We start from the raw sequence: 22,492 nt of genomic DNA on the forward strand, positions 1-22,492 counted from the left end.
CTCCTCGCTGTGGTGTGCAGGCTTCTCACTGCGGTGGCCTCTCTTGTTGCGGAGCACCGGCTCCAGGCGCGCACACAGGCTCAGCAGTTGTGGCGCATGGGCTTAGTTGCTCCGCGGCATGTGGGATCCTCCCGGACCAGGGCTCGAACCCGTGCCCCCTGCATTGACAGGCGGACTCCTAACCACTGCACCACCGGGGAAGCTGCCCGACCCCTCATCTTTTTATGGAAGAGTTCACACATATACAAAAGTAGAGAGAAGATCTGTCTGTTTCATCTGTCGTCAAGAGAACTTCATAGGTAGAATTGTGACGTTCCATCAGGAAACACCTCTCTGCTTTTAAGCCCCCTAAATATTCGTATGCCAACTCTCCCAGGCACTGCTCTAGGCATTGAAGGTGTACAGCAGTGAACAAAACAGAACAGAAGCTCCTGCCCTCCCTGAGATTTTATATTCCAGTGTGCCTTTTCCTAAACCATTATCCCTCTCCATTTCACTTGCTTCTTGGGTCAGAATCACAGTCCAACACTTTATTTTCTTGTCAGCACTCTAAATTCCCTGCTTTGTCACCACACCATCTCAGTGCCAGCTATCTGCTTACCTGGTGCTTGCCTCTGCGTACAGGCAAGTCGTGCTTCAAGGTCACACGCGAGGGCAGGTTGCGCCCACCAGTTCTGGGTGGGTGTCCACTCGCTCAGCAATTCTGCATGTTTCACTGGGAACTTAACACCCGCTTCAACAGCTTCTTAACTTCAGAAGTTGAAAAAAGAAGTTGATCTGTAACAAATTACCTCAATTCCTAATGTCCAGGAAGAGCAATAATAATAACAACAATTCACAGTTATTTGAAGGCGTATTATGTGCTAAGCACTGTTCTAAGTATTTTACATGTACCCCACCTCAACTAATCTTTATAACCCTAATATAGGCAGAACACTTAGGCTGATATCGAGCACATCGGGCTCAATAACTATTACCTATTGGGGGTTTTTTTAACATCTTTATTGGAGTATAATTGCTTTACAATGATGTGTTAGTTTCTGCTTCATAACAAAGCAAATCAGTTATACATATACAGATGTCTCTATATCTCTTTCCTCTTGCGTCTCCCTCCCTCCCACCCTCCCTATCCCACCCCTCTAGGTGGTCACAAAGCACCGAGCTGATCTCCCTGTGCTATGCGGCTGCTTCCCACCAGCTATCTATTTTACATGTGGTAGTGACTATATGTCCATGCCACTCTCTCACTTCGTCCCAGCTTACCCTTCCCCCTCCCCGTGTCCTCAAGTCCATCCTCTACGTCTTTATACCTGTCCTGCCCCTATTCCCTGTTGTTCTTGTTATTAAATTCAGTGCCCAGTGTCCCACTCTGAGTTATGGAGCACCATAGTTCAGCCCCATAAGATCATTTGCTGTTTCCCGCGCCTTCTGGCTTGCTTTCCATACTTCTGTACCTGCTGCTGCCTCTGCTTGCCCCGCTCTCCTTCCTCGAACCTGCTTATTGATGAAGGTTCAGTGCAAGTGTTCTTTCTCCCAGAAGCCTTCCTTGACCACCCCCTACCCCACACACAGCACACTTATGTCACTCTTTTGTCCCGTGTTACACACATACGTGTATCGTAGCCGTTTATCTCGGTGGTATAACTTTTTCCAGGATAAATGGGAAAGAAGCTCACTTTTACTGACTGCCCTTCAGTATTTCATCTAATGCACACACAACCCAGTGAGGTGGGTGGCGGTCACCTCATTTGGGAGCTGAGAAACCTGATAATGAAAACTATTAACTAACTTCCCCAAAGACATACAGCCAGTGAAAATCAGAGCTGAGCTCCGTCACCCGGTCGGCTTCAATCTAAATCAGCCTCTGTTCTTTCAGCTACGCCCACGCCACATTCCTAAGTTTAAACCATGTTTTAGAAGCTGATGTTTGTTTTGATGGGTGCTCCGTTGGTTACGCAAGCATGGTTTTGTTCTGAACTTGATTTCAGTGTGGCGGGCGCCGGATGAATGTTCTGTCCCCTCGTCACGCAAGCACGCTTTTCTTGGACCAATTTCAAACACTGGCCAAATTCACAGGCACATTTTGCGCTGTCACCATACTTTCTTGAAACAAAATCTTTCTGACTGATTTGTAATCGACAATCATTTTTTAAAACTAGTAACCCCTTATTTGTAATGTTCTTAAAATCTCATAGTCATATACTTCGTGACTCCTGTGTTGGCTTTTTCTTTTCTGATTATTGACTCTGTGCCCCCAAAAGTTAACGTTGCCGGGTCCATAACTTCTAGGTCAGATTTCCAAGTAGTATCACTAGGAATTTGAAATCATTTTACTCACCTTTCCTCCACTTCCCAAGCTTCTACCCCTACATGATATTCACACGGTAAGGTATATCATACTCCTAATCAGTTATCGTGTGGGGAGAAACTGATAACATACGGTTAAAATAAGGCAACTCAAATAAGGATAGAATGGAGTGATAACATTACAAGTCAGAGTAGCAAAAAATAAAGTTGTTCAGAGTAAGAGCATCGCTGGTAGCTGTGTCCCTCCCTTTCACTAACCCCCGTGTCCAGTGTGTTGGCAAGGCCTGTGAGTTCTGCCTTTAAAGTTATCTCAAATCCACGCATTTCTCTCCATTGTCTGGGCTTTACTCTACTTTAAGCCACCATCACCTCTTTCCTGGAAACTTCCAATAATCCCTTGAGTGATCTCCCTGAGTCTACATCCCTCACCACCGTTCACACTTCTGCCCCTTTGTCATCTCCACACAGCAACCAGAGAAGCTCTTTAAACCGTAAATCACATCTTGTCACTCCTCTGCTGAAGCGAATAATGAACTTTGTATATAGTACCTTGGCAAAGCAGACAGTACATTAATCTGGATATTTCCTGCTCCAAATTACCCAGAGTAAGACATTTTAATTGCCCAAATTTGGAAAGATTATGAGCCCCGCCCCCATCCAGACTTCTCTGTATATTCTCGTCCAACACAGAGCAATGATAGAGAAAATGTGCTCTCCTATAAAACATGCCTTGCATTCTGCAACTGGCCTTAACTAGACAGCTGCCTTTTTGCCTGGGGCAGAGAGCCAGTGTGTCTAGATTCAGGTAACAGAGGCAGCGTGAATGAAGCTTTAGAAATATAGTTTTCACAGGTCTGGATCGAACTGTGGCAGTGGTGCTATTGTTCTAACGCCAGCTGTACTGAAAAGGGAGGCAAGAATGCCAAATGAAAAGTTGTCTGTTAAAAGATGTCAGTCTTGCACAGAGGAAAAAGTGATAGCAGTTGTTAAGTGTATGAGTGCTTGTACAAAAGTGAGTTGGATCACAGTATATTAACATACACCTAAATACAGTTGTGCTGTATTCATTAAAGCTTCGATCTGAATCTGTACCAAGACCGTTGTACTCTGAAAAATGTATCCTTGTGTGAGGTTAAGTCAATGAAAACACCAGAATTCCTGAGTAGGGAAAAACAGGCACGTGTGTGTGTGTGTGTGTGTGTGTGTGTGTGTGTGTGTGTAATGCTAATGAGTCATTGCCAAATAAAAGCACACATATATTCATATATATGTACTTAACTTTAACTTGTCATTAGTAGATGAAACAGATGTTCATATCTTTCAACAGATATTTATCAAACACTCAGTGTTGACCAAACTTAAGTTGTAAAAACCTGGATTAGCCACTTCCTCGTTGTCGCTCGGGGTCAGTCACCCTTAAGTCAGCTTCCTGCATTCTCATCCCCCCTCCAGTTCTGCAACTCAGTAAAAGAAGAAAAAAGAGAAAATATGTGCATACGCCTATAGAGTAAAAAACTAGGTCAGACTCCTCCTGTCACATGATCGTCCTTTCATTGGTTCCTCCAACCCACTCTGCCTTCCTTTTTTTTTTTTAAATCATTGTGGTACATTCACTAACTGTGCTTTTTACTGTGGGCCCTTTAAGCAAGACCAACTGAGCAACTGTCACAGGGGCTGCAACTGTCATAGATTCTGCAAATTTGCTTCTGGGCTCTTAAATGCATTTAGTTTAGGAGAGCCTTAAGTATTAATCATGGCTTCTGATTCAAACCCAGCCCCTGAGGATACTTTTCAAGGTAAGAAATTATCAGGAGGGGTTTCCTGCCCTGGCCTTGGCAGTAAATTTTTTTGTGCTGAGATAACGTTTATGATGAGAGGGCTACTGACCCGTAGTCAGTAATGTACGTGCCACGCTGAACGCTCGAGGACTTACTGGCCATGTTTGAGACATGTTTTTCAGAAATAGTGATGCCGTTAAACCCGCTTACCTGCTTTTCTCTTCTCTTGCCAGCTGACAGGGATTGGGGGTTTGGTTTTGACTCCGGAATGCAGATTTTTCTGAGCAAAGTTGTTGCCTCCATGTTTTAAGAAACCGTCTTACAGTTCAGGCTCTCATGTGTTAAATCTTTATCAAAACTACAGGTACTGGGAACAAATTCTCTTTGGTACATGTTTTTAGATATGCTTCATCTGAGAATATTCTCAGAAAAACATTCATGGTTTATTCATTTGTGTACATCTAAGAAGTGACCTCTTTAGTGATTTAGACAGTATCATCTAAGTTACTCTTTTAATGAAAGTTTTTCCACCAATCTTTATTTCAGCTCCAGTGTGCTGCTCTGCTCGTTACAACCTAGCATTTTTGGCCTTTTTTGGTTTCTTCGTTCTCTATTCATTACGGGTGAATCTGAGTGTGGCGTTAGTGGATATGGTAGATTCCAACACGACTACAGCAGATAATAGAACTGCCAACGAGTGTGCAGAGCATTCCACTTCCATAAAAGTTCTTCACAACCAAACGGTCAGTGCTGTTTTTCAAGCAAATGATCTTAATCCTAAAATACTTCCGAGTAAAAATATTGAAAAATATTGAATGTATTCATCCTACAGAAACACAGACACTTTCTTCATGTAAACTCTGAATCATTTTCTTTTGTGTTTTCCCAGTAACTGGTTAGACAGTTAACTTATAACTGTAGCTGCTGCTGCTGCGCCCTGATCTGTTTGAAAAGCAGTTTTTTCAGTTTCCTCCGTAAACATACCGTCCTTGAAGAGAATTTGGAAAAACCTGTCTGGCGTATTAGAAAATTAGGTTGTTTTAGATGTTGCTAAATAGTTTTCATGGGACCATTATTTAATAGCTGTACTACTTAAAAGGGTCCTGTTGCAGGAGGATTAAGATAATCTCAACTACAGGATGAAAAATAAGAATGGGTCAGTTTCAAAAAAAAAAAATCTATACATGCCTCACCTAAGCTGCTGATGTCGTTTCGCCTCCCTCATATTATACTGGAATTGATAAGTGCATGTTCATCATTTGTTCAGAATTGAGTTTTACACACTTTCAACATTTTCTTTTGTCTCACGTGGGGAGACAATACAGGCGGGAAAGGCTGGTGTCCTTTTTTTGTGTGTGTGGCCACACTGTGCGACATGTGGGATTTTAGTCCCCCGACCAGGGATTGAACCTGCGCCCCCGGCAGTGGAAGCGCACAGTCTTAACCACTGGACCGCCAGGGAAGTCCCAGGTGTCCTTTTTTTTTTGGGAATGTGGGCCTCTCACTGTTGTGGCCTCTCCTGTTGCGGAGCACAGGCTCCGGATGCGCAGGCTCAGCGGCCATGGCTCACGGGCCCAGCCGCTCCGCAGCATGTGGGATCCTCCCGGACCGGGGCACAAACCCGCGTCCCCCACATCGGCAGGCGGACTCCCAACTACTGCGCCACCAGGCAAGCCCCTGTCCTTTTTTATAAGTGTATTTTCATCCATCTTCAGTGCTCACAAAGGAGCCAAATCCCACGTGGGTGAGTCTCTCCTGCCGTTTACAAACAAGATCACTCAAACAGGGAAGAGGGTTTCTGCCCAAACAAGCACATGTACAAAATAATGACTTATCAAAAATCTTTACATTGGACTTCAATAATGTTGCCGAATATGTATTTGGGTACACATCACCCACTTTCCCCACCTCAACCTGTAATTGCTGGACACTTCATGAAGCCCTGGAATTCTACAGAGAAGCTGCAGATTGGTACTCTAAACAAGAATAATTAGGGCTTTGCTTTGTGTCTTACTTTCGATAAGTACTTTTCATGATCCACCTACTTATTTGCCCTACATCGACAGTAAAAAGAAATCCTGAATGGTTCTTAACATGTGGGTAGGTTACAGGGCTATGTGTGCTGAAGATGTCAGATACTCAGTCACCAGATCTTCATTTTCACCTTACTGTGTACTGCTACTAATTAAAAGACATTTCCTACTCACGTGAAGTTTCTGGCTTGGTTTAAATTCTTGCTCTTTTGTATAGCTCTATGTCCTTGTTGAAGTGCTTGGTCTGAAATGGTCTATTAATTAATGGTCTCTTAATTATCTATACTTTTGCATACTAGTAGCCAACATTAAGTGAATATTTAGTGTGTGTCAGGCCTTATTTTTTGGGCCTTTTTCATTTACTCTTCCCAGATCACAAATCCAGTAAGTAACAGAGCTGGGCTTGAACCCAGGCCGGGCTCCAAAGCCTAGCGGGGCTGCTGCAGTATCCTGTTCGTAGCTTTCTGGATTAAACCTGTGCCTTTTTTGAGCCTTCTTTGTCATGGTCATTACAAAATATCTACAATTCATCCCATAGTCTAGTTTCATAAAATAGCAAGCCTTCCTGAACATTATGACTTTCAATGCTTTTCGATTCACTTCTAGAATCTGCATGTCTGTATCACGGTGACTCACCTACCCAGTAGAAAGTCTGCATGTTCTTCAGTCTACAGCAGTGGTTCTGGGGAGTTTCCTGGCAGTCCAGTGGGTAGGACTCGGCGCTTTCACTGCTGTGGCCCAGGTTCAACCCCTGGTCGGGGAACTAAGATCCCACAAGCCTCACGGCCAAAAAAACAAACAAACAAAAACAGTGGTTCAAAATTACATTTATATGTACTCACATGCCAGTAAGAGAAAGGAGCCGTTTCATCAAGGTCTTAAAAGGCTGTTCTTTTTCCTCCTACTCCTTACAGGGTAAAAAGTACCGATGGGATGCAGAAACTCAAGGATGGATTCTCGGGTCTTTTTTTTATGGCTACATCATCACGCAGATTCCTGCAGGATATGTTGCCAGCAGAAGTGGGGGGAAACTGCTGCTGGGATTTGGGGTCCTTGGCACCTCTGTCTTCACTCTGTTCACTCCCCTTGCTGCAGATTTCGGAGTTGGAGCCCTCATTGCACTCAGGGCCCTAGAAGGACTAGGAGAGGTAATTTTTTTTCTCTTTTGTTATTCTTCTTACCCTATATCACTTTCTTGTCTCCTTAAAGATATCATTCTTGGGCTTCCCTGGTGGCGCAGTGGTTGAGAGTCAGCCTGCCGATGCAGGGGACATGGGTTCTTGCCCCGGTCCGGGAAGATCCCACATGCCGCGGAGCGGCTGGGCCCGTGAGCCATGGCTGCTGAGCCTGCGCGTCCGGAGCCTGTGCTCCGCGACGGGAGAGGCCACAACACAACAGTGAGAGGCCCACGTATCGCAAAAAAAAAAAAAAAAGATATCATTCTACCATAGAAAAATGATTCATTTCATTGGCATATAGAAAGACATTGAATGCTAGAGCTGAACACATTTTACATGTATAACAACAGTTAATAAAATTTCTTAAATTTTCAAAAATTATAAAAAAGAAAAACGGATAGTAATAATTTGTTTCTTATTTAGGCAAAAAGACAAGGTTAATACGGTCATAATAGTAGCTGATAATTATTGATCACTACCTACGAGCCAAGTACTAATCCAAGCACCCCACATGTAATTAATTATGTTTAACGGGCTTCCCTGGTGGCGCAGTGGTTGAGAGTCCGCCTGCCTATGCAGGGGACACTGGTTCGTGCCCCGGTCCGGGAAGATCCCACATGCCGTGGAGCGGCTGGGCCCGTGAGCCATGGCCTCTGAGCCTGCATGTCCGGAGCCTGTGCTCCGCAACGGGAGAGGCCACAACAGTGAGAGGCCCGCGTACCGCAAAAAAAAAAAAAAAAAAAAAGATATCATTCTTTGATATGAATATGAACCAGAAAAAATGACACTGGAAGATAATAGGGATTTATTTTTTAGTTAGAAACTGATTGACTATGAAATAACATGAGTAGATTTCACTTGTGGTCAGTGAGGTCTTGAGTGGGGCACTCCAAAATTAGAAGCTTTACTCAAAGACTAGAGAAAACATTTTCTAGGGGAATACTTCATAGCTTCCGCTACTCCCTTCTACTGAGGAGATAAGAAACCACTATTAAAACCATGAGGACAGACCATCCTACTTCTTGAACTTTTGCCACTGTTTACCTCTGCTCCATCGTTGATTGCCCAGGTCTAAAACATATTTTACCCAATAGACTATCAAATTGCCTTGTTTTCCTTTAAATTTGTTGTTTTTCATAGAACTTCTTCTTTATCATTTGTTCTTTCTTCTGGTCCTCTAACTTAGAGACAAATAATTTATCGTTTTATGTGGCTATCTTTTTTTTAGTCCTGTGATTCTTCTGGCCTTTCTGCTGCTTTTAAAATTGTTATTATTAATTTTTATCTTTTTTTTCCTCTCCTCCTAAGATTTCGATCATTTTTTTAATTATTTTAAAAATTTAATTTCTTATTTTTTTTCCTTTCCACTTCTCTTTTGCATTTCGTCATGTGTACCTCCACCTTTAAATAATGATCTCGTTTCATTTCTAACTTTGAACTTCTCAAGGCATAGGTTTATTTCGCTCTCTCTTAACATTTCTTTAACCAAGCAAGATAGTGGCCTCTGGGTTTAGTGTACAGCTTAAAGGTTATTTTGTATCATGCTGTGTAGGAAAAACACTGACTGGAGTAGTAAAATCAGAGTTTGAATAATAACTCCACTGTATCTAACGGTGGAACCATAGGTTTTCATATAAATATTATCCAAATACAATATATAATATAAATCAAATATATTGAATACCTGCCCCATCCTCAGTCACAGCTCAGATGTGATAATAACTGCTAGAAAACTTTGGAAATTGCCAAGTGCTTTTTAAATGTAAGCTTTGGTCACTCATCTGGACATTCTTATTTTGTCCTTATCGAATAGGGGTGTACTGAATAAACCCTTCTTGACTACAAAATAAAATTACCCCCCCACTAACAGGTTCCTTTTCTCCTTATCTAAGTAAAATATATACAGGTCCCTTTTCTCCTTATCTAAGTAAAAAACTAAACCCTCCTTGACTACAAAATAAAATTACTCCCCTACTAACTGGTTCCTTTTCTCCTCATCTAAGTAAAATATATGTTTTACAGATAAACTGAAGTTCTAAGAGGTTAACTGATCTTTCTGAGGCTACACAGCTAGTGAATGGCCAAGGAGAGCTGTGAATCGACTGCTGCAAATCTACCAGAATCTATTCCTTCCTGTTCCCTTGTAGCATCTCCTCCTCTCCCAAGCCTCTGTGAGCCTCCCTGCCTTCACTGTCTTGTTGCTTCTCCATTACCAGTAATTAGTATTTTTTAAAATTGAGGTATAGTAGATGTCCAATATTATATAAATTTCAGGTGTATAACAATTCCAAATTTTTATGTATTATACTCCATTTATAGTTATTTTAAAACATTGGTTATATTCCCTGTGCTGTATAATATATCATTATAGCTTATTTATTTTATACATAGTAGTTTGCACCTCTTAATCCCCCACTCCTATCTTGCCCCTCCCCTAATTGGCATTTACTAGGCTAATTATCACCAGAAAAGAAAAAAATACTGGTAAACACTCTAATTGAGTGTTTTTTGGTAGTACCATTTTTTGGTAGGACCATTTTTCCTGTTGAGTAAGGTGAATCTGAATTTTCTTCTAGTATCCCACAGTATTAGCTCAGTATTTTTAAAAGTTACGTATTGATAACATTCCCATTGCATTCAGGCCATAAATAAAGTAAATGAGGGTTTCCCTGGTGGCACAGTGATTAAGAATCCGCCTGTCAATGCAGGGGACACGGGTTCAAGCCCCCATCTGGGAAGATCCCACATGCTGCGGAGCAGCTAAGCCCGTGTGCCACAACTAATGAGCCTGCGCTCTACAGCCTGTGCTCTAGAGCCCACAAGCCACAACTACTGGGCCTGCGTGCCACAACTACTGAAGCCCGCGCGCCTAGAGTCCGAGCTCCGCAACGAGAGAAGCCACGCAATAAGAAGCCTGTGCACCACGACGAAAGAGTAGCCCCTGCTTGTCACAACTAGAGAAAGCCCTCGCACAGCAATGAAGATCCAACACAGCCAAAAATAAATAAATAAATAAATTTATAAAAAATAATAATAATAAATGAGTAAAATTCACCGTGGGAGGGTGCCTTTATATCCTCATTCAGTACATTCTTTTACATTTTTTGTAACCCTTGCCTTGCAGTCCTCAAATCAGTTGACAGAGTCCACAAGTCTTTGTTCAGATTTTGAAAGTACTTCATTATGAGGTATTTGCACCCAGCACTGTAAAGACATCTCACTCCATGAAACCTGATTCCAGCGTGAGTCTTATCCAGAAACTTCTCTTGCAACAAAATACTCAACTGAATTTAAAACATGAACAAAACTACCTTGCATTTCGTCAGAAATATCTTTTTCCCTTCCCAGGGTGTCACATTTCCCGCCATGCATGCCATGTGGTCTTCGTGGGCTCCTCCTCTTGAAAGAAGCAAGCTTCTCAGCATTTCATATGCAGGTGAGATAACTGTTCTTGTGAAGGTTTTCGCTACAATGTGTTATCTGTATATCAACCTTGGGGGAAGGGCGCAAAGCAGAATCATGCAATGTCAGGTGCTTTCTTTGGGGAAAACTTAAGTTGCAGGGGTATAACTTTATTCTTAATGTTCTTCTTTGGCTCACCAGCATATAGCAAAGTGGCTTCATTGACTACTGTCATTTTCTCCGTCTGCCATCATTTATTTCAAAACATGTTGCCTTTTCAGATGTTGATATAGAGAATGCTTTAACAAAACAAAGCCAAAAAAAAAAAAGCTGGAAAATTGAACACTTTTGTCCTTAAATTGTGATTTGATTTGATCATCTGATAAGCTGGTCATGACTTTCAACCCCTCCCTTCAGACACCTTGTTTTCTATGCATTTATTTGCTATCATTTGGTCTATAGGTAAGATAGCATGAGCTTTATATGTGAATTATAACTTTTCCAGCTCACACACTGAATGAAAACTTTTTATTTATTTTTTTGACACATAGTGCCTGGCATGGAGCAGATATTCAGTAACTATTCAACCCGGTTTTCTAGCCTTCCTATTCCTTGCCTTCACCCAATTGAAGTTCCCAAACCCACTTTCTGCTTTCCTACTTCCATTCATTTGCTCACCCTGTTACACCTGCCTCTATATCTTTTTTCTTATGGGACCAGATCTTGCCCATCTTTTCAAAGTCCCACTGCTGCTTCTTACATCTTTTCCTGATCTCTAGAGGTCAGAGGTAATCTGTCCTACATTTGAACTTCCATATTGCTCTGTGACACTCAACACTTTCTAACGTGTAATAATTATTTGTTTATATTTACTTCCTATATAAGACTAAAATTTGAGACCAGAAACAATGTCTGCTTATTTTAGCTCCCACTGTACCTTCTAAGATGTCTTCTGTTTGGTGGTTAAAATGAATTTTATCACTTATTTATCCGAAACAATTGTGTGTAATATATTTGGGGCAAATTAGATTACCAAAAGCTTCGTTCTTTTTTCTCCAGGTGTGCTGCAGTAGGCTATGTATAGAGACCATCTTTGAGCCTTTCCCCAAACACTTGGCTTTCTAACACATTTACTAGTAATGTGGCATTTACTAGCTCATATTATAATAGGTCTTCTATTGATTGATGCCTTCTAATTCATCAGTAGCTACATAATTGTAACTAATATAACTACATATTAATGTATACATTTTACATATTGTGGGTTTTCTAGTAAATGATCCCTTAAGAGAATGGGTTGTTTATATTTACATGTGACTAACTCAACTCCTATAGGATTTGAATCACTCTTTCTTTTCTCTATTGTCTGTTATCCGTCTTCTTTAGGATAAACTGTGTCCCCTCTTTGTTCATTTTTCTCCAAAGTTTACAAAGTCTTTGTTGTTATTCTAGGAGCACAGCTTGGGACAGTAGTTTCTCTTCCTCTTTCTGGTATAGTTTGCTTCTATATGAATTGGACTTACGTCTTCTACCTCTTTGGTAAGTTTATTCAAAAATGTAACCAAATTATAATGTGATAGATCCAAAATGTAATAGTGATCTAATAATTGGTTAAAATATGTATATTCCAATTCACTGAAGTACCCATCTCCTAGACCACAAAGCTCTGAAACATTTACTGACAACCTGTTTTTCAAGTTTATGTGGTTAAAATGATCCAGCTGAGTTGTGACCTGATGTTAATTTTGGAATATTTGTTCAATAGAAACTGCTGTTGAATCCAGGACATAAATGCTGTACTTACTATAAAAACTGCTGTGTTGTTTATTATAAAAGATGTATATTTTGAAAATATTTCTTCTCAAACAAAGTAGGATGCTCTCACTTGGTAGTTTTAATCTTTTTTGTTTCTTTGTTTAGTCCCAGGGCCTTTCATTTCCCAATCTCAATAGCAGGACGATACACATATTTAATAAATTAGATTGCCATGTAAACATTTATGCAGGAAATATATCTGCAATCAAAACAAAAAACATCAATAAACAAAAGCAGATACCTGTGGAAATAATAGATTGTCAACTTTTATTTTTTAAAAGGTTTGTCTGGTAGGCCCTGATAGGCAGAGTCATGTGGTTAAAAGTTGTTCTCTTCAGGTGCAAACTTCCCATTACAAAATAAATAAGTCATGGGGATGTAATGTACAGCACAGTGATATTGTGGTACATACTTTTTTCTTTTTTTTTTTGGCTGCATTGGGTCTTCGTTGCTGTAGTGGGCTTTCTCTAGTTGCGGCGAATGAGGGCTACTCTTCGTTGCGGTGCATGGGCTTTTCCTTGCGGTGGCTTCTCTTGTTGTGGAGCACGGGCTCTAGGCACACAGGTTTCAGTAGTTGTGGCATGCGGGCTCAGTAGTTGTGGCTCGTGGGCTCTAGAGCGCAGGCTCAGTAGTTGTGGCACATGGGCTTAGTTGCTCCACGGCATGTGGGATCTTCCCGGACCAGGGATCAAACCCGTGTCCCCTGTATTGGCAGGCGGATTCTTAATCATGGCACCGCCAGGGAAGTCCCTGTGGTACATACTTGAAAGTTGCCAAGAGAATAAATCCTAAAAGTTCTCATCACAGGAAAAAAAAATGTTTGTAATTTTGTATGGTGATAGATGGTAGCCAGACATATTGTGGTGATTATTTCGCAGTGTATATAAATATCAAATCATTTTGTTGTCCACTTGAAACTAATGTAATGTTATATGTCAGTTATACTGCAATTTTTCAAAAAAGTTTTTCCTCTTAAAAATTTATAGGAGATAATACAAATAGCAGTTATCCCATTAAAGAATTATGAGAAGAACTTGAAAACAAAGCTGAAACCAATTTTTCATTTTATATTTCAAGTTTACAATTACATAATTTTTTCAAGACAGAAAAATTGCTGTTGGTGCATACTAATTTCATTTACCTCTTATTTTTCTATTTTAAGGTATAGTTGGAATCATTTGGTTTATTTTGTGGATCTGGTTAGTTAGCGATACACCAGAAACTCACAAGACAATCTCCCCCTATGAAAAGGAATACATTCTTTCATCGTTAAGAAATCAGGTAAGGACTTTGGCACATTTTAAAAATAATTTCAGAATCTTTTTTTTCTTCAGAATTAAGATACCAGTTTTTTTAATAGATATTTCTGTTGTGCACACTCTAGGCAAAGCAGAGCAGGCGAATAAATAAATCTACAAAGTACTGTTTTGTCCAAGAAATGTCAATTCTTTCTAGTTTAAATCTATGAAATTTAAAATCTAGAAATTTATTTAAATCTAGTTTAAATCTATGAAAAATTACTTTTCTAAGTCATTTTAAACCTTCGAGAGTAATGATTATCAAGTGAGCCTCCTTTGTCTTCTTAATTAGTAGAAAATAAGATGTGTTATTTACAAAAGGAATCTTATAGCTATACCCTAAATGCTAGTTGTTAGAAAACTAGTGTGTTTTTATCTGTATTTTAGAGTGTGATTTAACAAGGACAGCACATTTATTGTGATATATAATAATATAATATGATATACACCTGTCTGCTCCTCTAGGGTAGCCATTCAGGAAAAATTTATACTTAACTAAAGTAAGATTTGTTTCACTTAATTGAGCACAATAGCAAGTCAGAAATAAAAGTCTATCATAATTTAATAGTCTATCATAATTTAATTTATGATAAATTACGTATCATAATTTAATACATAATTAATACATAATTTAATACATAATACATAATTTAATACATACATTAATACATAATCATAAATTCTCAAGCCATGGGGACAAAATATTTGCCTTTTGGTGGGAATAAAAGAAGAACATGAAAACATTAGGAAAATTAAAATATATACAGTCTTTTCTTTAGCATTGTTAATGGCTTCATAGTCACTTTATTTGTTTAAGAACATAAAATATTTCGTGTAAGACTTTTCTTGCCCACTGAGTTATTATTACTGATATTTTCAATTTTTATATATAGTAAACCAGACAGTAATTAAACATTTACTCACTCACATTTCCTTTTTTTTTTGACTGCTTTGGGTCTTCGTTGCTGCTCACAGGCTTCCCCTAGTTGCAGCGAGTGGGGGCTACTCTTTGTTGTGGTGCGCAGGCTTCTCATTGCGGTGGCTTCTCTTGCTGCGGAGCACGGGCTCTAGGCGCACGGGCTCCGTAGTTGTGGCTCACGGGCTTAGTTGCTCCGCAGCATGTGGGATCTTCCTGGACCAGGGCTCAAACCCATGCGCCCTGCATTGGCAGGCGGATTCTTAACCACTGTGCCACCAAGGAAGTCCCGCATTTCTTTTTAAGTTTTACAATTTGCTACAAAGATCTCTATAAACTGCTGAATTTTAAGAAACATGGCATCGCTTGGTCTTTGCCAAAGGTTGACAAAAATCTGGAAGAAATCACCAGTGTAATAAAGAAAGTTACTTTGAGATCTCAGTGTTCTCTGAGATGTTAATCAAATGAATCACCCACTTTTTCTCACTAAGGAACAGATTAAAAGACTTAAATGCATTGTAAATGGGTCTTGCCACGTAAAACTTGATATATCTTATATAAACAATGGAATATTACTTGGCCATAAAAAAGAATAAAATTTTGCCATTTGCAGCAACATGGATGGACCTGGAGGGTATTATGCTTAGTGAAATAAGTCAGACAGAGAAAGACAAATACTATGTCTTTTTATTTATATGTGGAATCTAAAAAATAAAACAAATGAACAAATATTAAACAGAAACAGGCTCATAGATACAGAGAACAAACTAGTGCTTACCAGAGGGAGAGGGAGAGGGGCAGAGGCAAGATAGGTGAAGGGGATTAAGAGGTACAAACTATCAGCTAAAATAAGTAAGTTACAAGGATGTAATGCACAGCACAGGAATGTAGTCAACATTTTATAATAATTTTGTATGGAGCATAAGCTATAAAAATACTGAATTACTCTTTTGTACACCTGAAACTAATATAATATGGTAAGTCAACTATACTTCAATTTTTTAAAAAACTTGATATGTTTTCTCACATTTTTTCAGCATTGATGATTAATTTGCTTCTTCTAAAACTTCATTTTTATCATTCTTTCTGTGGACTTATGAAACCTTTTAGTTTATTTAGTTTTTTTTAAAGCTAGCTTAATATATGCCTAAATCTGTCCATTATCCAAACCTAAGGTTAATTTGTTTTTCCATATGCTTCAGAAATTGGAATATTCAGAAGCAAGAGGAATTAGGGGAATTAGGTTTCATAGAACTCCAAACTGCATTCTTAAACCAGATGACATTGTAGTTGAAAATGTCATAAAATACTGTGTTACATGAAGCTCCACTTTTAAATCTTGGATCCAAGAAATGTTCGGCATCTGCTGTACCTCATTCATTCCTTAAACATTTTTTGAAAGCTTACTGTGTCCTAGGTTCTTTGTCAGGTACTGAGGACTAAAAAATTAATCAAAGAGAGGGAATGAACAAGACACGGTTCCTGTGGGACCTGTGATCTCCAGAGGGAGACAGACATGGATGAACAGAATTTCAATATAATACAGGCTGAACAGTGCTGTGCTACAGGTTACACAGTGCATCTTTGGTACAGAGAAGGCAGGGGTCTTCAGCCAGCCTAGGAACAGATAGGAAAAGCTCTGGTGTTGATGGTCTCTGGCCAAAGACTGTCAGCAACATACCTGTAGTTGAACAAAGGGGTTTCTTTCTTTCTTCCTTTTTTTTTTTTTTTTTTTTTTTAGTTTGGAACGCTTCGTGAATTTGCCTGTCATCCTTGTGCAGGGGCCGTGCTAATCTTCTCTGTATTGTTCCACTTTTAGTACATGTGCTGCCAGTGTGAACACGGCGTATCTTGTTTTGCTGCAGTGAAGAAGAAAGCACACCATGAGGAACCACAGGGCATCCCAGCGAGAGAGTAGAGGGCAGCTTCTTATAGCTTAGACTTGTGTTAGGAAGCAGTAGTGACTCACATTAGCCGGGAGAGGAAGGTTTTGCGCCTTTGTGTGGTTCATACCTTCTTGTTTTGTTGTTGTTGTTGTTGTTCTGTTTTTGGGGGGTGTTTTTTTTTTTTTTTGACCACACTGAGCGGCATGCTGGATCTTAGTTCCCTGACCATGGATCGAAACTATGCCCCCTGCATTGGGAGCCCAGAGTCTTAACCACTGGACCTCCAGGGAAGTCCTCATAGATTTTGTTTTTGTCTGTGCTCAGAGGTGATTAAGGAGTGGCCTATTTGTCTCATTCCATCATTCTTTTTTTTTTTTTTTTTTTTTTTGCGGTACGCGGGCCTCTCACTGTTGTGGCCTCTCCCGTTGCGAGCACAGGCTCCGGATGCGCAGGCTCAGCAGCCATGGCTCACGGGCCCAGCTGCTCCGCGGCATGTGGGATCTTCCCGGACCGGGGCACAAACCCGTGTGCCCTGCATCGGCAGGCGGACTCGCAACCACTGCGCCACCAGGGAAGCCCCATCATTCTTATAGAGTGACTTTGTTCACAGTCAATGGAGCACACTGTGGCCCAGCTGTTAGAAGCAGGCCAGCTCAGGTGACAGCAGCCAGAGGCTGCTTGTTTCTTTCTTACTGGTAAGGGCTGTATCTGCACAATCTTGAAAGAGAAGTTGGAGTTAACCAGGCAAATTGGGAGAGTGAGAGATGTGCGGGCATCTCAGGCCAAGGATGTGGTATAAGCAGAGACAGAGGAGGGAGAGTCGTACCTGCCAGGATAGTGCCAGGAGTCAGGTATTGCTGCAGGTAAAAGGCAAAGGCAGATAGTGGCAGGAGATTGTAGGGCGTGGGCAGAAGCCTGATCATGGAGCGTCCGGTACACCCCGCTGAAGAGCTTAGACTTTATCCTTTAGGCACTGGGATGCCATGAACTGTTTGTAAGCTTGAGGTGACAGAGTGAAGTTTGAGTTTTATAAAGCTTACGCTAACAGCTGTGTGGAGAGAAGGTCCGAGCCAGACAAGCAGGGGCTCCAGTTATAATGCTCTCTCAGTTATCCAGCTAAGAAAAGCCTGTACTTATAGGCAGAAATGTGATTTCATTCTTGCAATAAGTAGATTCTACATTTATGACAGCATGTATAGTTCTAATTCTGATTCAGAAATGTTACAAGAGAGGAATAAAATCTTCAGGGCACTCTGCAGGTAAACTCAGAAGGCCAGCTCATGACTAGCTCATGGATAGACTGCCTATAGTAAGTAACTAGTGAGTGCTTTAAGATCATCAACTACTGCTCTGTGTTGAAGATGTCCCTTTTTTTTTCAGATGTAGAAGGAAGGATTTATTATTACTTGCAATGAGTAAGGAGAACACCGGGGATTTTCCCCAAAGCAATGCCTCTCTCTCTTTTTTTTTTTAAATTGAAGTATAGTTGATGTATAGTATTATGTAAGTTACAGGTATACAATATAATGATTCACAATTTTTAAAGGTTATGCTCCATTTATAATTATTATAAAATATTGGCTATATTCCCCATGTTGCACAATATATCCTTGTAGCTTATTTTATACCTAATAGTTTGTACCTCTTTATCCCCTACCCTTATGATGCCCCTCCCCCTTCCCTCTCCCCACTGATAATCATTAGTTTTTTCTCTATATCTGTGAGTCTGCTTCTTTTTTGTTATCTTCACTAGTTTGTTGTATTTTTTTTAGATTCCACAAGTAAATGATATCATACAGTATTTGTCTTCCTCTGTCTGACTTATTTCACTTAGCATAATGCCCTCCAAGTCCATCCATGGTGCTACAAATGGCAAAATTTCATTCTTTTTTACAGCTGAATAGTATTCCATTGTGTAGGTTTACCATATCTTCTTTATCCATTCCTCTGTCGGTGGACACTTAGGTTGCTTCCATGTCTTGGCTATTGTAAACAGTGCTCCAATGAACATTGGGGTGCATGTATCCTTTCGGACCATGTTTTTCTCCAGATATATGCCCAGGAGTGGGATTGCAGAATCATATGGTAGCTCTATTTTTAGTTTTTTAAGGAACCTCCATACTGTTCTCCATAGTGGCTGCACCAATTTACATTCCCAACAACAGTGCAAGAGGGTTCTCATATCTCCACACCTTCTCCAGCATTTATTGCTTGTGGATTTTTTGATGATAGCCATTTTGACTGGTGTGAGGTGTATCTCATTGTAGTTTTTTTAAATATTTATTATTTATTTGGCTGCACTGGGTCTTAGTTGCAGCACGTGAGATGTTCGTTGCTGCACGCAGGATCTTCATGCGGGATCTTCATTGCAGTGTGCAGCATCTTTAGTTGTGGCATGAAGGATCTTTAGTTGCAGCATGCAGGATCTTTTTTTTTTTTTTTAGTTGCAGCATGCAGAATATTTAGCTGCGACATACGGGATCTTTTAGTTGTGGCATGCAGACTCTTAGTTGTGGTATGTGAGATCTAGTTCCCTGACCAGGGATCAAACCCAGGCCCCCTGCGTTGGGAGCACGGAGTCTTACCTGCTGGACCACCAGGGAAGTCCCCTCATTGTAGTTTTGATTTGCATTTCTCTAATATTTAGCAATGTTGAACATCTTTTCATGTGCCTCTTGGCCATCTGTATGTCTTCTTTGGAGAAGTGTCTATTTAGGTCTTCTTTCCATTTTTTATTGGATTTTTTTTTTTTTATGTTGAGTTGTACGAGCTGTGTATATATGTTGAATATTAACCCCTTATCAGTCATATCATTTGCAAATATATTCTCTCATTCAGTAGGTTGTCTTTTCGTTTTGTTGATGGTTTCCTTTGCTGTGCTTTTAAGTTTCATTAGGTCCCATTTGTTTATTTTTGCTTTCATTTACTTGGCTTTAGAAAACAGATCCAAGAAAATATTGCTACAATTTATGTCAGAGGGTGTTCTGCCTATGTTTTCCTCTAGGAATTTTATGGTATCCAGTCTTACGTTTAGGTCTTTAATCCATTTTTAGTTATTATTTTTGTGTCTGGTGTTACAGAATGTTATAATTTTTTCTTTTACATGTAGCTGTCCAGTTTTCCCAGCATTGCTTATTGAAGAGACTGTCTTTTCTCCATTGTATATTCTTGCCCCCATTGTTGTAGATTAATTGACCATAAGTGCCTGGATTTATTTCTGGGCTTTCTATTCGGTTCCATTAATCTATGTGTCTGTTTTTGTGCCAGTACCATACTGTTTTGATTACTATAGCTTTATAATATAGTCTGAAGTCAGGAGCACATTCCTCCAGCTCTGTTCTTCTTTCTCAAGATTGTTTTGGATATTTGAGGTCTTTTACGTTTCCATACACATTTTAAAATTATTTGTTCTGGTTCTGTGCAAAAAAGCCATTGGTATTCTGATAGGGAGTGCATTGAATCTGTAGATTGCCTTGGGTAGTATGGTCATTTTAACAGTATTAATTCTTCCAATCCAAGAACACATTATATGAAGGTCTCTTTTTAAAAAAATTTTTAAGACATTACCACTTTACCCATTGAAGTTTTCTTTTCTCAAGAGATCTCGTATTGGTTTTTTTCTTAAGTCTTTTTTTAAAAACATTTATTTATTTGGCTGAGCCGGGTCTTAGTTGCAGCATGCAGGATCTTCGATCTTCGTTGCAGCATGCAGGTTCTTGAGTTGCAGCATGTGGACTCTTAGCTGTGGCATGTGGGAGTAGATCTGCTTTTGGTTTTTTTCTTTTCTTTACTTAAGTCTTTTTTTTTAATATTTATTTATTTGGCCGTGCTGGGTCTTAGTTGCAGCACACAGGATCTTCAGTCTTCATTGCAGCATGCAGGTTCTTTAATTGCAGCATGTGGACTCTTAGTTGCGGCATGTAGGATCTAGTTCCCTGACCAGGGATCAAATGCAGGCCCCCTGCATTGGGAGCATGGAGTCTTAGACACTGGACCACCAGGGAAGTCCCTTTACTTAAGTCTTGAGAACAGCATGTTTTATAACTGTTTTGCTTCTCTTTTGTACCTTTTAGAAAGAGTGTACAATTTTGCAGCCTTAAGCAAATGAGGGCTCTGGCTTGAATATTTAGTTGACCTAACTTAAGAACATGTATTGCATGCAGCTTTTTCTAAACCAATTTGCTTTTATTTGCATGTGACAGGAAGACATTTTTTTTGTGAAGTTACGCATAGAAGATACTCAAATGTTGTTGAATATCCTTACCCTTCCTTTATAGTCTAGAAGAATTTGCTCATCTGACAACAAATACATTTTTGTTTTGTCCTTTTCTGCTTCAACTTGTATGAAAAAAAAAAGCTGTATGGGCTATTATTGCTAATTTAATGATACATTCTCTCTACAAGATCCAAGACCTCATTGATTGTTCCTTCAGAAATTCCCTTACTCAAATATCTAAAGAAAATTTGCTCCCAGCCAAGAGGGGCTAGAGCTGGTTCACAGGCTACTTCAGGGTTCACAGCTGGGAGCAAGATCTGTATGTCTTTTACATAACACACAGGCATGCGTGACTCCTACCAGGTCCTTTGACATGTTTCTAGATCCCTCTGCCCCCAGAAAGACACTTTTGCCCGTGGATGGATGCCAAATTGTTGCTGGGGGTAGAGGACGATGGATACCAGTAGGGGACATATTATTTGGCCATCTTGCTGACGTTACTCTCCACATATAGCTGGTTATGGCTGAGTGATTCTCCAGAAACATCAGATTATCAAAAATTCAATTGATATACTGCAAAAATATTCCAGTATGGCTCAGTTTGCTTCAGTTTTGCTTCATTTGTACAAGCAAGATTACGCCTAAATACTGGTGAAGAGCTACAAAAGCTATTATCAGAGCTTCTAAAACATCACCATCAGTAAGTGTAAATACATGCAGCATGAGTCTTAAAATTATTACATATTTCACATTAAAGTTTATATTTCCAGGTGGGGGGAATACATTATTCAGAATATATTTAGTTTTCAGAGATCAGATACATTTAAGCTCGTACCTTTCAACACAGAAGTGTGATTTCGTTTCCTTTGTGAGTTTCACAGCCATGTAAAAAAAGCTATATTCCAAATTCCTTTAAACTCTAAAATCTCTAGACTGGTTTTTTCCTTCCTCTTTGTCCTAAGATTTTCAAGCAAGGGGTGGCAGAGGGCAGGGGGGAGGTTGCAGAATTCTTTAATTACTATAGCAGAGGATCCCAAAGTTTGCTACACTTTGAAATCACCTGGGGATCTTTAAAAAATACAGCCACCTACCTCCTACACGCCTCCCAACCTGATTTAATTGGTCTCAGTGTAATATTGGAGTGTTTTAAGCTCCCCCGGTGATTCTGATGTGCAGCAAAGTTTGGGAACCACTGCTGTGTAGAATCACCAGGGAAGCTTTTTAAAATATATGCCTTGCTCTAGAGCCCGCGAGCCACAACTACTGAAGCCTCCACGCCTAGAGCCCGTGCTCCGCAAGAGAAGCCACCGCAATGAGAAGCCTGCGCACCGCAACAAAGAGTAGCCCCTGCTCACCGCAACTAGAGAAAGCCCGCGCGCAGCAACGAAAACCCAGTGCAGCCAAAACTAAATAAGCAACAAATAAATAAATAAAAGAAAAATGAATCCCTTTTGATAAATAAATAAATAAATAAATAAATAAAATATATGCCTTGGCCCTCCACTCAGAAGTTTGGCTTTGGCTTTGATTCAGCAGGTCTGGGGTAGAACACAGCCATCTGTAATTTTGAAGTGTCAAAGGTGATTCTGAAGCGTAGCTGGAATCGAGAACCACTGCTATGTAAGAATAAATGTCCCCTCTCCTTCTCTGCTCCCACCTCCCC

The 22,492-nt window shown here is 40.1% G+C and overlaps 1 protein-coding gene and 1 non-coding gene across 4 annotated transcripts in view; one reads left to right on the forward strand and one right to left on the reverse strand.

Annotated features, from left to right (window-relative positions):
- Positions 1 to 22,492, forward strand: part of SLC17A5 (solute carrier family 17 member 5) — a 58,928-nt gene that overhangs the window by 7,848 nt on the left and 28,588 nt on the right. For 2 of the 3 annotated variants that reach the window (XM_027092383.1, XM_027092387.1), the window contains exons 2-6: positions 4,632 to 4,828; positions 7,033 to 7,266; positions 10,645 to 10,732; positions 12,151 to 12,237; positions 13,676 to 13,794. In XM_027092383.1, the coding sequence (XP_026948184.1) occupies positions 4,632 to 4,828; positions 7,033 to 7,266; positions 10,645 to 10,732; positions 12,151 to 12,237; positions 13,676 to 13,794 (725 nt within the window). Of the gene's footprint in view, positions 1 to 1,267; positions 4,104 to 4,631; positions 4,829 to 7,032; positions 7,267 to 10,644; positions 10,733 to 12,150; positions 12,238 to 13,675; positions 13,795 to 22,492 lie in introns of those variants that run through there. The other variant, XM_027092396.1, reaches the window with a different exon arrangement.
- Positions 16,464 to 16,570, reverse strand: LOC113613315 (U6 spliceosomal RNA). Its single transcript, XR_003430171.1, has one exon. It is a non-coding gene; the product is annotated as a U6 spliceosomal RNA (small nuclear RNA).

This window comes from Aethalodelphis obliquidens, unplaced genomic scaffold, assembly GCF_003676395.1.
Source record: "Aethalodelphis obliquidens isolate GAN/ISIS:26980383/991018 unplaced genomic scaffold, ASM367639v1 scaffold3, whole genome shotgun sequence".
Lineage (NCBI taxonomy): Eukaryota > Metazoa > Chordata > Mammalia > Artiodactyla > Delphinidae > Aethalodelphis > Aethalodelphis obliquidens.